The sequence below is a fragment of the Aspergillus campestris genome, assembly GCF_002847485.1.
Source record: "Aspergillus campestris IBT 28561 chromosome Unknown P168scaffold_7, whole genome shotgun sequence".
NCBI classification, from domain to species: Eukaryota; Fungi; Ascomycota; class Eurotiomycetes; order Eurotiales; family Aspergillaceae; genus Aspergillus; species Aspergillus campestris.
Genome location: NW_020194342.1, coordinates 731,408 through 745,369, shown reverse-complemented (window position 1 = coordinate 745,369; position 13,962 = coordinate 731,408). Strand labels below are relative to the sequence as shown.

Genomic DNA, 13,962 nt, shown 5'->3' with positions numbered 1-13,962 from the left:
ATTCATGGAGACGGTGATAGCATTAGGGTGAGCAGACTCCATCTGACAGCGAGCGAGCCTTCGTATGGTATAATGTCACAATCCAATCCCGAACCCATCCATCCATCCATCCATCACATCAATCAGTCACACACGCGCGCGCTCGCAATTATTCGGGGGGAGGAGGGGGGGAGGAGAGGAAGTGACATTGTCGCGTCGTCAATTTCTCTTTCTTTAAAAATGTATAATCGCAGGTGTTGTGTGTTTTTCGCTTCCAGTTTCGCGTCTCGTTGAGGGGCGCATTCGTGTTTTCCTGGCAACTTCGATATTTCGATGCTCAGTCCACTTCCATTACATCACGATGCACTTTCCGCAGCAGCCCGCGTGGTCGCCGGGCTCGCTCATGTCCATCTTGCCCTCCGGTGCGCGGGATCCGTACGCGCCGGACCCGGACGGGTACGACGACATTTCCTTGTTGTAGCGGCGGATCTCCCGGACGAGCTCATAGAAGGCGTTTTCGACGTTGATGCGAGACTTGGCGGAGGTTTCGATGAACTTGCAGCCGAACTGGCGGGCCAGTGCTTCACCCTCTGTATGGGAGTTAGGGATCGCGATGAATAGAAGAAAGGCGACAAAGCGAAACAAATAGGACGAACGAATAAAGGCATAAAAAAAATGGAGATAGGGGGAAAAGAAATAAAAAGAATGAAGAGAAAAAGGGACTAACCTTGCTCCGTCACGGCACGTTCCTTCTCCAAATCACACTTGTTAGCGACAACGATGATGGGGAAATAATCCTTGTCCTTCACTCGGAGAATCTGCTGCTGGAAGGTCATGATTTCTTCGAAGGATTGTCGCGAAGTGATCGAGTAGATGAGCAGGAAGCCTTCGCCAGTCCGCATGTACTGTTCACGCATCGCCGAGTATTCCTCCTGTCCAGCGGTATCCAAGACGTCGAGCAAGGCGACTTCATCGTCGACAACGCACTGCTTGCGGTAGGAATCTATATCGAGAGAATCTCATGAGCGACGTGTTCGGGAGGGTTCAACCGGCTGTAGCGCTCACCTTCGATCGTTGGGTCATATTCGTCGACGAAGTGGCTCTGGATCAATTGAATCGTCAAGCACGACTTTCCGACACCACCACCACCGACGACCACCAACTTGTATTCTCGGAGGAACTGTTCGATCGGCAAGAAAGACGCGTTAGTTTTGGATGGAATTGATCACGGGGGAGTGACCGGTGTCCGCTTCTTCGGTTGTTTGGGACGTTGGAAGGGGGAGGGGCGAACGACTCGTGCGACGGGGAGACCTCCAGCGACCGGATACGAGAGACAGAAACAGAGGGGAAGGGGGAGAGGGGGAATGTGGATGAGCAAGGACAGGTGGTGGCTGAAGTTCCGACCGAGGCTTACCTTTGAAGCCATCACGGCGGATCGAGCGCAAAATATGCGTGGGAGGAAAAGAAGGGGGAGCGATGGAAACGGGAGAGGAAGCTATCCCAACAAGAGCCGTGACAGCGGGTCGAAATCGCACGCAGCGGTCGGAGAAACAGTCGCAAAGGATAGGTAGGTAGGTAGGTAGGTAGGTAGGTAGTAGTAGTAGCAGCAAACAACCGTACAAAAATGGAGAGCAGGGACAAGAGTCGGGGCCCAAGTGGTCGGGAGTTTTGCGCAAAAAGAAGAAGCGCCTAAAGGTGGACAGCAACAGCGGGTCCAATTGGAGGACTAGGCCAAGCTTAAAGCAGCAGGACGGGGTGGGATCAGGGGGTTCGTGGAACTTGGGATTTCAATAATATAGTGAGATCGAACAATCAATAATAATAAATAAAGTAATAAAATAATAGAACAGGAGAATAAGATAATAGTGGAATAATGAGAATTGTTTAATTGAGTTATGAATGAGGATCACAGAATGGTTGAGAATACACTACAAATCTCAGGGATCTTTACAAAATGAGGAAGAATCAACCGGATGTCCAAGCAAAGACAGACACCGTGGAGAGAAAGAGGAGAGAGAAAGAGGAGAGAGGAGAGGAGAGAGAAGAGAGAGAGAAAGAGAGAGGAGAGAGAGGGGAAGAGTGAGAGGGGAAGGGGAATCAGGAATGATGATGATTAAGGAGAGGTTAAAGTCACTAGTTATGAGGTGGATCGATCTTATGAAAGATGAATATGAATATGATTATGATTCTCTCGTTCTATTGTCACGTCGATTGTCAGGGTAATTATTGTCTCATTTGTCCATTCAATTTGGTTTCTGCAAGGAGCCATCAAATGTATCCGTATTCTGTAGAGACTTGAGTCAGAGCAGACGATGGTAATAATTAGGGGGATTTGGTTATTTGGATACTGTAACTTAAAGTGGACCCAAGAAAAGGATAGACTGTCTACGCCGTACTGTCTATAATGTCTGACCACACTTCATAGCCTGTACAGTACAACAAATCTTCATCCTCATCCTCATCCTCATCCTCATTGTAATATTCAATAAGGGGTTTACCTGGTCTCCAACTGAACTGGTGTGGCATTAACCCGAACCCCACACTATCCATCCACCATCTTAGGGTTTCCGTGATTCTTTAGTCGTCCTTGTCAGATAGAACGAATCACTGCGATTGAGAGTAACACCCACACCCACTTGTTGAAGCCAGAGCAAGTCTAACAGGGGGGAAGACCACGGTACTCCGTACACACCCCTCTTGAGGCACCACTCCGGTGGAGGTAAACAACCAGGATCGGATGATTTGCCCACTATTCTCAACCAGGTAGTCTAGTTTTGGGGCGATTCGAACGGGCTGTTCAACTTCTCCTCCGAGACTAGGCTGGCTATCCTAGGGTCCGTCTTTCTGACGCCCCACCCCTGAACGTTGGTTCATCCTGTCCGTGGCACTCTGCTGAGCATCATAATCCCGTTCTCATACTTCTAATAATAACAGGGTGGTTAGTATTGTCAAGTCTACGAATCGTAAACACTATTCTACCTTACTACTTTACTACGGTTTCTCTCATGATATGCCATGGTTCAGTCTATGAAAGTATATCCGTCTGGTGGCTCGTGCGCCAGGGAAGAAATCGGAGTCCGAGCAATCCAAAATCACCAATCAGGTTCGTCAATCAGGAGACGCTCAATTAATCGCATACGCAAGCGTCGGGGGAACTCCTGTCTGTGGTCGACGGCCGTACCCGGTATAGTTCTCGAGCTGATAGATTAATTTATATTGCTCCGTTCTTTGTCGGGTATGGAGGGAAATAATAATATAATAAAATAAAATAAATAAAAATTATTAACTATTACAAAATATCGAACAACGATTGGACTCTCAAGTAAAATGCCCTGCACGATACGCCACCATTCACATCAACCCACATATAAAAGTCCCCAATGATTGGTGCCCCTGGATGGAAATGGAGGCCAGAAACCACCACCTTCGCTTCCAGAAGCCTTGCCAGTCAGCCTTAATGTAAGCTGCTGTAGCTTTCCATCATGACAGCTTGTCCCCTGACATCATCCCCATCCTCATTCTTCATGATCGGGGTTCACCTTGCCGTTATTATTGACTGTTTTCTTCCCCTCCTCCTCCGGCGTATGACATGCCCTGAAATGGATCAACTAATAGTAGAGTCAAAGTCTTCCCCACGTCCCCACTTGCCACGGATGATAGGGGATCTGTGGTCTGATCATATGCGATGTGGCCTTTGAAAATGCCGAGTACGATGCGATGTGCGTTGCTAGTACGGAGTATGGAGTACGGAGGACACGGAGTTACTACCCCGTATATTATGTGTCTTGTGGCTCTGAGTTGCGTCATTGCCTTGGATGCTAGGTCTGTTTTCAACTGATGGCCCGAGGGAATAGTATTATCTTTAGTTTACACGGGGAAGAATGTAATAATAATTTTACAGAAATAATTGAACAAATACACAAGAATGGTAATGATTTCTTATGAAGAAGATAAACAGCCTGCTGTCTGTCCCCCGGTAGACACTCCAACTACGGAGTACGAAGTAGTAAGTACTAAGGTAGCCTCGGACATTCCTTAGATGAGCATGCTGATCGCGGGAATTCCATCCTCACCTCACTTGAACATACTACGTAGTACTCCGTAGACCTGCCTAACTTGACATTGACATTGACAGGTAATTGACCTGGATCACTAATGCCATCCATCGCCAGAGACTCAGAGATAAATGATAGTCAGCCACCTACGACGACGACGACTACCACCACCACCAATCCAAACAGACTCACACAGCCCTCACCCGGTATCAACTATCTCAGGCAGCCCACATAGCGAAGAGAATAACTAACGGAAACACCCTCGGCCAAAAGACGATCATTCTCATTCTGGGAAAAGCCCCTCAAAGCATCCGATGCTTGGCACCATCGATCATCCTTGTTGTGCGTGGGTATTGTTCTGTGGAGTGAGTGTACCTAACCAATACTTGCCGTACTGGTATTTACCAGGGGATACATATGGACTTACACTTACACTTACAGATGCAGGTGCAATTGTGCTGCCCTGCTTGCTTTATGGTTTCTTAGTTGCGTCCATGTATTTTCCCTGCTTGCATAGATGTCTAGTGCCTTTCCAATATAGGTGGCTCTCTACCTATCTATTGGCTATTATCTATCAACCCGTTAAGTACACTGGCAATATGTATAGTTATCTAAAAGAGGCAAACTACACAGTCACCGAATATATCCCCCTTGTCTTCACAACAATTCCGGCACATACATCCCCAATGACATCACTCAGGCAGATGCAGACGTAGACTTGTCAACATGTACGTACGGAGTACCGGGACGCCCTCCCTTATCCGTGCCATGACTGGTACAAAGGTTAATTCATCCCATATGCACCAGACAACGCTAATCAGACCTGTGTTGCCTGCTTATCTGTCTATCTGTCTGTCTGCTGTGGGGAGGTATGGGGAGAAGGATTGGAGTGTCTGTGCGGTGCAGCAAAGGACCACTGTGGCTGGGATTGTGTGACCGTGCTTTCTCTCTTCTTTCTTGTTTTTGTTTTTGCTTTTGCTTTATGTAAGTCAGATAGAGTTAATGATAGGTGTGGACTCGACGCGGTGTATAGGTTCGAGATCGATAGGTACGGTGGAGATAGATCATATTGTATGCGACGGGGTCTGATAAATAGATCCAGGAGCTGCGGTGTGATGCTGATCATGCGAATATATCCGGAGATACTGCTCCGGGGTAAACATATGCATAGACTTGAACTCCAATTGGTATCTACTATGACACTTTTAGGTCGGTAGTATCCAATATTTTGTCTATGTTGCTCCTGACCCTTGTATGTGGACCAGGCAGTTCTCAACCTACTTGGCATGTATGTCGCTTGGGACTGTCCAAAACAGCGACATTGGAAGAGTCTGTGGTACGTAGAAACAGGTATACCGCAGCATGGATATTTTAGACAAATGATAGATAGTATGGTTGATACTTACCGTCTCGAGCGTGTAGTCGGTTGATGGACTGTTACACAAATATGGGGTTGGTTTGGTTTGGTTAGGACCAGAGAATAAGGTAACATTGGTTATAGGTCGAGGCAAAAGCGTGAACCAGGTACCGTCAACGCCTTCCAAGCCATGGCGTCAGTATTTGGGGTGTCCATGGCGTAAGCGCTCAGATGTATAGCCTCTAGACTGCAGTTCACATCCAGAAATCAAGATTCGATCGAAAATATTCCACACTTGGATGCCCAGAATCACACTGTGTATCACCAAAAGTGGACCGTTTCGAATGAAACTGATATACAAAGAATGAGGGTTGGAGATTGCGGAGATCCAACGTTACTCGGTGTAACATTTGCAAAGTTTATTTTGCGCTATACAGCGTAGGTAGTCTATGTTCATGTTTCATCTAACTCAAGCCATCTGCGTAGCTCCTATCCATATCAACAGGTTCAGTTCTTCTTGTGCAATTGGCCCGGGGATGCCTGGAACATGAGATGTTAGCGATTTGTAATTCCACATGGAGGCATGTCCAATCGGATGCGATGGCTTACCTGGTGACTGGGGAAAATCAAAGTATCCGCCATCACGACGTTTTCGCGCCGACCAGCGGCGAAAACAACGACTTCGGCGATATCATCGGGCGTCAGGGGCTCGCAGCCGCTGTGAGGAGGTCAGTCTTGATCTATGCATGACGTGCCTAGAAGACTCACGAGTAAACGGCATCCGCCTTGGCCTTGTCGCCGTAGAACCGCACGACGGAGAACTCCTATCACCAGCGTTAATGAACAGACATGCACAATAGATAAAGCAAATATAATAGCCAAGGAGCTTACGGTCTCAACTTGGCCAGGGTCGACCTCGATGATGCGGATTCTCGATGCAATCAGCTCCTTCCGCAGAGCTTCCGTGAAGAACTTGACGGCAGCCTTGGTGGCGCAGTAGATGCTGCCACCAGCGTACGCCTCGCGACCCGCAATGCTTCCAATGTTGATGATATCCCCACGGCCACCATCCTCCCTCTTCTTGAAGATGGGGAGGACCGCCTGGGTCATCCCAATCAGTCCGTTGACATTGGTCTGGAACATGGTGTCGATATCCTCCTGGGCAATCTCCGGAGCCTTGGCGACACCCTTGACGAGACCACTGAATAGCAATTAGTATATGATGACCACGAGGGGCGGTGATAGATTGAAGGTCGGGCCACGTACGCATTATTGACCAAGACATCGATGTCCTGGAATTCCGCCGGCAAGGACGACACAAAGTTCTTAACCTCCTCAGCTTTGCTCACATCCAGCTTCACAGGCAAGGTCTGGACGCCGTCGCCGACCTCCTCCTTGATCTCCTGCGCCAGCTGCTGCAGCGACTCGAGACGGCGCGCCGTCACAATGAGCTTCAGGTTCTTGGGCGCAGTGCGAGCAAACTCCTTGGCCGTGCTGCGACCAATACCGGACGATGCACCCGTCACGACGATCGTCTTGCCTTCAAGGCGCTTTGCCATAGCCGTTGCCATTGTGCGTTTGGTGAACCTCGGTTGGGCGGCGGAAACGAAGGGGTTGTTTCGGAGTGCGGGGAAGGAGCCGGAATAGGAAGACGGAGAGGTGATGTGTCGCAGGAAACCGATTGAGCTGCGATAAGCCTGGAGATACTTCATATATGGTTGATGTAGGAACTCGGGAAACGAGGGGTCAAGATCGGGGACAGATGGAGGGGTTGATGAAGGGCCTCGGGATTAGATCATAGGTGTAGGCGAATCGGCTGCGGGGAAGCGGATTTCGTGATTCGGCGGGACGTCCGGTGGAATATTTGACCGATCGGACTTCCATCCGATGATAAGAATGGAGTTATTTACCTTATACTGTTGGGTATCTTTTGACCTTATCATGGCAGGAATTGTTGAACGTAATAGGTATAGTGGATTGATGGTCGGAGATAGAATAGATACAATTTCAATTAGTTGCCATGATTGTTAATCCGGCCAGTCTAACCGTATATATTGCATTGTCTCAAACTTACAGAAAACATAATATAGAGCTGATAGATGTAAAGAAGTAACCTGATTGTGTGGAGAACATGACTAGAACATGACTAGAGTATATAGACTGTTAGATTGGAGTGATGGGCTAAGGTTTAATGAACCAATATAATAGAACCAATACTCTACGTCAGTCTCCCAATATAGTACCTACAAAGAGTATAGTACTAAATCAAATCAATTACATATTAATGGTATTGAGCAGATCACTGTCATTGACTAGAAAAGAAAAGAGCCGAATCAATTTCTAAGACTAATCTATCATTTTGGATTTGCAGGCCATATCTTACATTGAAGTGTATGAATCCATAATAAGCAATGCATAATGCTTGTGTGGGGAAATTGTGAAGTCTCTGATCTTAAGGACCCTTGATTATTAAGATTTGGTCTTAGCTGACCATTTTCATAGACAATGTTACATGTCAAGCCCTTCATATCCTCATCTGAAAACCAACAGGTGCACGTACTTAGATTCAAACTGTCTCTAAGCCTCTTATTGTCCTAATAGCTACTGTTATTGTAGAGTAGAAAGCAATACCTAGCAAGTCTATCGAATTCCTTATAATCCAGTTTAACATGAACATATATATTAGGCTGATCAATTCCCACATATCTGTAATATGGTAGATAACATGCCTAGGTATGATAGGCAGTTGGTTCACTTATTAGTATTCCGACCTGCTAATTGTCAGACAGCTCTGCAGTCACCAGAATGACGGATTCATTGAGCTAATGATAAAATCAATGAGTGACAACCATTTCCCCAATCCAGTAGTGCATGGGGCTCTCTGGCCGTCGATCAGTCGGGGTGGTGGATTTCTGCCTGCTTGTGGAATAGCCACGTTTTGCCCCATGGCTGCTAGCCTTTCTCTGCCGCGTGGGAGCTCTTATCCATCTGAATTATGGAGTATTTGGAGAGACTCGGGGTTTAATCTCCTCTGGACTAACTCGACTGAGATGAGATCTTTCGGCATTCAGCCTCCTTTCTCCAGGTGAGCTGACTTGAGCTTCAACAGAGCACACTGACGAGGACAACTTGCCCTTATTCTATCAATAGCTTCCGCCCGCTCCGCTGAACCAATCCCTTCGTCCTTGTTGCCATCGTGGAACTGAATGCCCAGAAGCTAGACACTCCCAAGACGGAACATAACGAATCGAAGATCCCAGGCGCCCTCAGCCTCCCCACGAGACACGTGGAGATCGACATGTGCTGGGAGTGGGCACTGGATGGGTCAAGTGGAAAAATTTTGCCATGTTGCATTAACCCCATCCCAGCTTCACAGCAAACAGATTTGTACTAGCTCCGAAGGCCGATCTCTCGTGCACATCACTATTTCCATGTGCCGAGATGCCAAGAACTCAGGAGACCCTGTCAAACTTTTATTGATCCTGAGATCTGACCCTATGATTGTGGCTGAACAAACCCCGGTCAGGTCGAATGGTCGAAGACCAGCAAACGAAACGTAATCATAACCACCGAGTTGGCACATGGCAGATGAATGGTCAATGGCTCTGGAACTCTGGTAATGCATGAATCGCGCAAGACCCAGACCCTGAGCGGCTATACGGGAGTACCAAGATGTCAAAGCTCGGCCTTGCCGGACAGCCATGGTCCCCTTGCTGAAAATTTCGGCGACATGCCAACAACCCCGAAGATGAAATAATTATCTCCCGTCGCGTTGCTTTTTGCTTCCCCAATCTCAGAGACAACATGGTCCCACAGCAAATAATGGCAATTAGCCCGTCAATAACCCCTCTGATGCGGACTAGCGCGGCAAGATGGAGATCTTTTTGGCGAACCGGACCCACCGCACTTGAAAATGACCCGGCATGCCGGGTTGGAGGTCAGGAAGGGCTTAGGAACAAACGCCTAGTACTAGTCCTCATACGATCGCAATATGCGGCGCGGGATACTGAACCCCTGGATGGTAGTATGCGAGAACAATGTCACCTTTGTGGTGAGTTTGTAGGTATGTTGATGAACTGCCTCGGTGCCAGCTTTTCAGCCGAGAGGGTAGGCCCACTCGGGCGATCGAGCAGCAATGGGCGCACTCGATCCACATCAGATATTATTCAGTAAGGTTGATCTCTGCCCAACCGAAGTACAATTCTCCGAGATCTCCTATGATATTTGATCCATGGAATGGACAGGGGATAGTGCTAGGGCGAGTGACTGGTCAGGTCCGCAAAACGTGGCAAGCTCGCCACGTTGTATCCCTTACGTGGACTTCTTCCCGAGGACCCTACGAAAGAAGGAGGGTCGTCCAGAAGGGACGAAGATATGAGTTTGTATACCCGCAAGGGTATGGCGCTGGCTGATGGGTGGAGCCACACAATCGAATCAGCATCTGTCTTGCAGACGAAGCCGCCCGCTTGCGGCGCCATCTATCCAAGCTATGCTCGAAGAATCAAAGACCGACAGTGGCGTTCCATGGATGGGTACCCGGCTATCAAGACACATGTGGGGTTGTTCGGCCGGTTCTGCGCTGAGTACCTTGCACTCATTGCGGTAGTGGATGTAGAAGTCTATAGCCCATGTGTGGGTTTTTACCCCAGCTGTTTGAATTAATCTTGGTACGCTATTGATTTACTATCAAGGTTTTCGGCGGGGACGACTCCGAATAAATAACAGTGGTCGTCCTAATTTCGGCCTGCGTAGAAGTGGTGATGCGTACGTTCCTTGCTTGCTTGACTTCAGGCACCTCCATGCACAGCATTTCACCCCCTTGGTCATGATTCCGAAGACTTAGGAGTGCACCTACGACAAGACTGACGCGCTCCGCATTTACACTCGAGTCGAAGCCGAACTACACTCATTCAACACGACTTCCGACCCGATTTCACTCTTTTCGCGGAACACCATGGATGGACACATACTGCACACGTTCATCCCACGGGGATCAAATGACGACGCCCATGGACATCGAGCCGTGGTGGTAGCAGGCGTGCTGACGGCGCTTTCGGTCCTTGTTGTCGGCATGCGCATGTGGGCTCGCCTCGGAGTGATGAAGTTGATGGGTCGAGAAGATTATACCATCCTTGTGTCTTTGGCTCTGGCCATCTGCTACTTTGGTCTCGTTTGCGCTGGTCCGTCTCCTTGCATTGCCAGTGGGCCTGGATCTCTTTAACATTTGAGTAGAAGTACATTTTGGCCTGGGACAGCCGGACGACACCCTGTCCCCGCGGGAATTGAAGCTACAACTTAAGGTATGTCTTGCATATCGCTCAATTCGCCCATAGAGACTGTACTGACATCCGAATAGAGTCTCTGGGCCTCAATCCCCCTATACAACGCCAGCCTGGGCTTCACTAAATTCTCCATCCTCTTCCAATACCTGCGCATCTTCCCCGAAAAGCGATTCCGCCTCGCCTGCTGGGCCGTGCTAGGCATCGTCGCACTGTACACCACCTGGGCCGTACTGAGCGGCTACGTCAACTGCGTGCCGGTGGCTAAGTTCTGGGATCGCGAGATCCCCGGCGGGTGTCTCAACTTTGAGATCGTGTGGTTCTTCAACGCGTCTATGAATATCGTCACCGATGTGGCGCTGTTTATCCTGCCCATGCCGCTCCTTTCGCGGCTGCAGCTCCCGCGGATGCAGAAGGTTGGGCTTATGGCCGTTTTTGCCATTGGTATTCTGTATGCGCCCCTGATTACCACTACAACGCTTTCTCCGATACTGACCCTACCACAGCGTGGTGATCACCAGTATCCTCCGTCTTCAAAGTCTCCGCGAGGTTGCCCGAGCCACCGACACATCCAGTCAGTACCCACTCCACTCTACAACCATTCCCCAAACCAATCCTAACATCAAACAGAAAGCAACGTCGGCGCCGCCTACTGGACAGCAGCCGAATGCAACGTCGCCATCATCTGCGCCTGTCTCCCCTTCCTCCGCCCCCTCATCAGCCGCTTCTTCCCCAAACTGCTCTCCACCCGCAGCTACAACCACTACAACGACACCACCACCCGCAACAAGACCGGTGTCAGCCGCTCCCGTCCGCGCATGGAGCTCTTCTCGCAGGACCGCGACTTCGGCATGTGCACTATCGATGTGGATGTCAAGTCGGGTGAAGGTCATTCGAACCCGGCGAGTGGCATTGAGGTCACGACTACCATGATGCAGGAGTCATCTGGTGGGCGGGAGGATTCGAGTCAGAGGAGGTTGGTGTTGGGGGTTTAACCTTTCTCTTCGTTCTTTTTATTGAGCTGTCTTTCTTTCACTCTCTTTTTTTTTTTACTTATCCACTGGTCGTGTTCACGGCTGCCTCGCCCTGTCTGGGTTTTATGTTGATACCATGTTTAGTATTTTTTGTTCTTTTAATGAACTAATGATGATGCAACTATATAATATCTCTTATGACATATAACCATAAATTCCATTCTCAAAATTTGACTCAACAAAGCAAACAGAGAAAGAAAAAAAGAAGAAGAACTACAAATCAACAACAGCCTGCCCCCTCTCCCCCCTTCTCACACCCGTCCCCAACTCCCCACTCAACCTCCCAATAGTCTCAACAACCCACTCATGATCTTCATCCCCAGGTTCAAGCATATTCACCTGAAACAGCTTACACTTCGTCGGGAATACCTCCACCCTATCCATCACCAACCTGCTCTGCCTTCCCTTCCTCCCCTCGACCCCCTCGTCTCCCTCCGTGAAAACAATCCTCCACAAGCCCCCCAAATCATTCCGAAACCGCCTATCAACCGCGTAATCGTCCACAAAGTCCCCACACCCGTAGATGATCGGCTTCCCCTTGTGCACCTCCACGCCCTGCACGTGGTGCGCGGAGTGTCCGTGTACAATGTCCACCCCGCACTCGTCGATGAGGAAGTGTGCTAGGTGGCGAATTTCGGACGCTGGTTGCCAGGTGTAGTTTGGGCCCCAGTGGACGGAGAATATTTTGATGTCTGGCTGCTGCTGCTGCTGCTGCTGCTGTTCAGTGCGAGGGGGGGAGGAGGTTAGAAGTGTTTTGAGCCGCGCGCGCGTCTCAGCACTGTAGTCTATGAAGTGGAAGGTGGGTAGATTCGCCCATGCTGTGGGGTGGTCCGATGCGGCGTATACGTGGATAGTGAGCCCTTCATCCACGCTTTCCTTGCCCCCTTCCTTTCCACCACTCCCCTGCAACTCCTCCCCACCACGAGGTCTAGACCGAGGAAACCTCAAAACAGCAGCCCCGCCGGATCCCCCCCGCCCCAGCAGTCTCCACCCCCGCGCCCTCCCTAACCGCCCAAACGGACTCCGCCAACCCCGCCTCCCCAAAATCAGCCGCGTGGTTATTCGCCAGCCCGGCGTAGTCAACGCCCGCCGCGCGCAACACGGCACACGCATTCTCCGGCGACGCGCGGTAGTTGAACACCTTGTTCGGCCAGGGCGAGGACGTGTTCGTTACTGCTGTTTCGAGGTTGATGAGGGTTAGGTCGGATTCGTGCAGGAGGAGGGGGAGTGCATTGCCCCAGGGGGAGGACGGGGTGTAGTTCTTTAGGTGGGCGTGTTGGAGGCGCAGGTGTGGGATTAGGCTGCGCTCGGAGGCGGGGGCGTTGGGGACGGGGTGCGGGAGGAGTTGGTCGATGAGGCGGCCGAGCATGACGTCGCCGGTTAGGGTTAGGATTTTGGGTTTCATCTTTTTGGTTTCTTTATTGTTTCTTTCTTTGCTTGGTTAGTGAGTGAGTCGGTCGACGAGGGGGTATCTTTTGGGGATTCTGTTGAGAATGAGGAGTATAAGTTGAGTATGATATACGCCACTTGCTGATAAAGTATATCCCGACTGACAGCTCAAGTCATCATCACTCGGCCCGAACCGAGATCGAAACAGCCCTACCGTTGATGACGGCTTCTCTATCAGCCTCTTTGTTTTTCTATCTTCTGTATGATAAGAGCGTGGACTTACTAATGGGCGAGAGTTATGACACGTGGAAGTATGTAACTGGGAATGTTTTCCTAAGAAGTATGCCTGTTGTTTCCTTGTATTTCGAGATTCAGTGTAGGTGTAGGATAGCAGTATACACAAGTAGAAGAGGATAGAAGGTCCTTTTGTTGTAGCGTACGTTTGAATAGAGGTAATGAGAAGGTATCCAAATGATCCGTTAGAACAGGACGCAGATGCCTGTAGTATAGCCCACAGGACTCTACTTCAATATCCCAGCCTACCAGGGTATACATCTACAATTCGATCTTGATTCGTATACCAACCATAAAGTATGAAGATGCAATTATCTACTATTGATACAAGCAATCAAAAGTACAAAATAGATATCGGTATAAGTCCATCCGAAGATGACAATGCTAGTCCAAGTCAAGATCATGCCACGTCAGGAGTCCCAAGTCCAAACATCACTACGAAGGAAAGAGAATTATCGTATCATCGCACTTGTCGTACGTCGTACATCGATAGCGTTAAGGAAACCGCTCCACCATGCCCACCACCATCTTTTCATTCGGGCCGACGATCAAGTCATGCAGTTTCGTCTCTTGCT

At 49.4% G+C, this 13,962-nt stretch overlaps 4 protein-coding genes across 4 annotated transcripts; 1 reads left to right on the top strand and 3 right to left on the bottom strand.

Moving 5' to 3' along the window:
- Positions 1-330: 330 nt before the first annotated feature.
- On the bottom strand, positions 331-1,405 carry P168DRAFT_282412 (Ras family protein; the record flags this gene model as incomplete). Its single annotated transcript, XM_024835983.1, has 4 exons — positions 331-569; positions 707-982; positions 1,045-1,159; positions 1,394-1,405. The coding sequence occupies 4 exons, from the start codon at positions 1,403-1,405 to the stop codon at positions 331-333; spliced, it is 642 nt and encodes a 213-aa protein (XP_024692285.1).
- A 4,493-nt stretch (positions 1,406-5,898) lies between these two features.
- P168DRAFT_305033 (oxidoreductase, short chain dehydrogenase/reductase family) lies at positions 5,899-7,794 on the bottom strand (the record flags this gene model as incomplete). Its single annotated transcript, XM_024838893.1, has 8 exons — positions 5,899-5,931; positions 6,001-6,109; positions 6,160-6,215; positions 6,283-6,592; positions 6,658-7,088; positions 7,466-7,483; positions 7,639-7,651; positions 7,775-7,794. 8 exons carry the CDS (start codon positions 7,792-7,794, stop codon positions 5,899-5,901), a joined length of 990 nt encoding a protein of 329 aa, XP_024692284.1.
- A 2,551-nt stretch (positions 7,795-10,345) lies between these two features.
- P168DRAFT_305032 (PTH11-like integral membrane protein) lies at positions 10,346-11,775 on the top strand (the record flags this gene model as incomplete). The annotated part of the gene is made up of 5 exons (XM_024838892.1): positions 10,346-10,571; positions 10,624-10,691; positions 10,748-11,121; positions 11,177-11,244; positions 11,301-11,775. 5 exons carry the CDS (start codon positions 10,346-10,348, stop codon positions 11,663-11,665), a joined length of 1,101 nt encoding a protein of 366 aa, XP_024692283.1. The 3' UTR covers positions 11,666-11,775.
- Positions 11,776-11,917: 142 nt separating this feature from the next.
- On the bottom strand, positions 11,918-13,158 carry P168DRAFT_327743 (CapA family protein; the record flags this gene model as incomplete). Its single annotated transcript, XM_024841275.1, has 2 exons — positions 12,727-13,158; positions 11,918-12,632 (listed from the first exon to the last, which is right to left on the bottom strand). Exons 1-2 carry the CDS (start codon positions 13,107-13,109, stop codon positions 11,918-11,920), a joined length of 1,098 nt encoding a protein of 365 aa, XP_024692282.1. The 5' UTR covers positions 13,110-13,158.
- Positions 13,159-13,962: the final 804 nt, after the last annotated feature.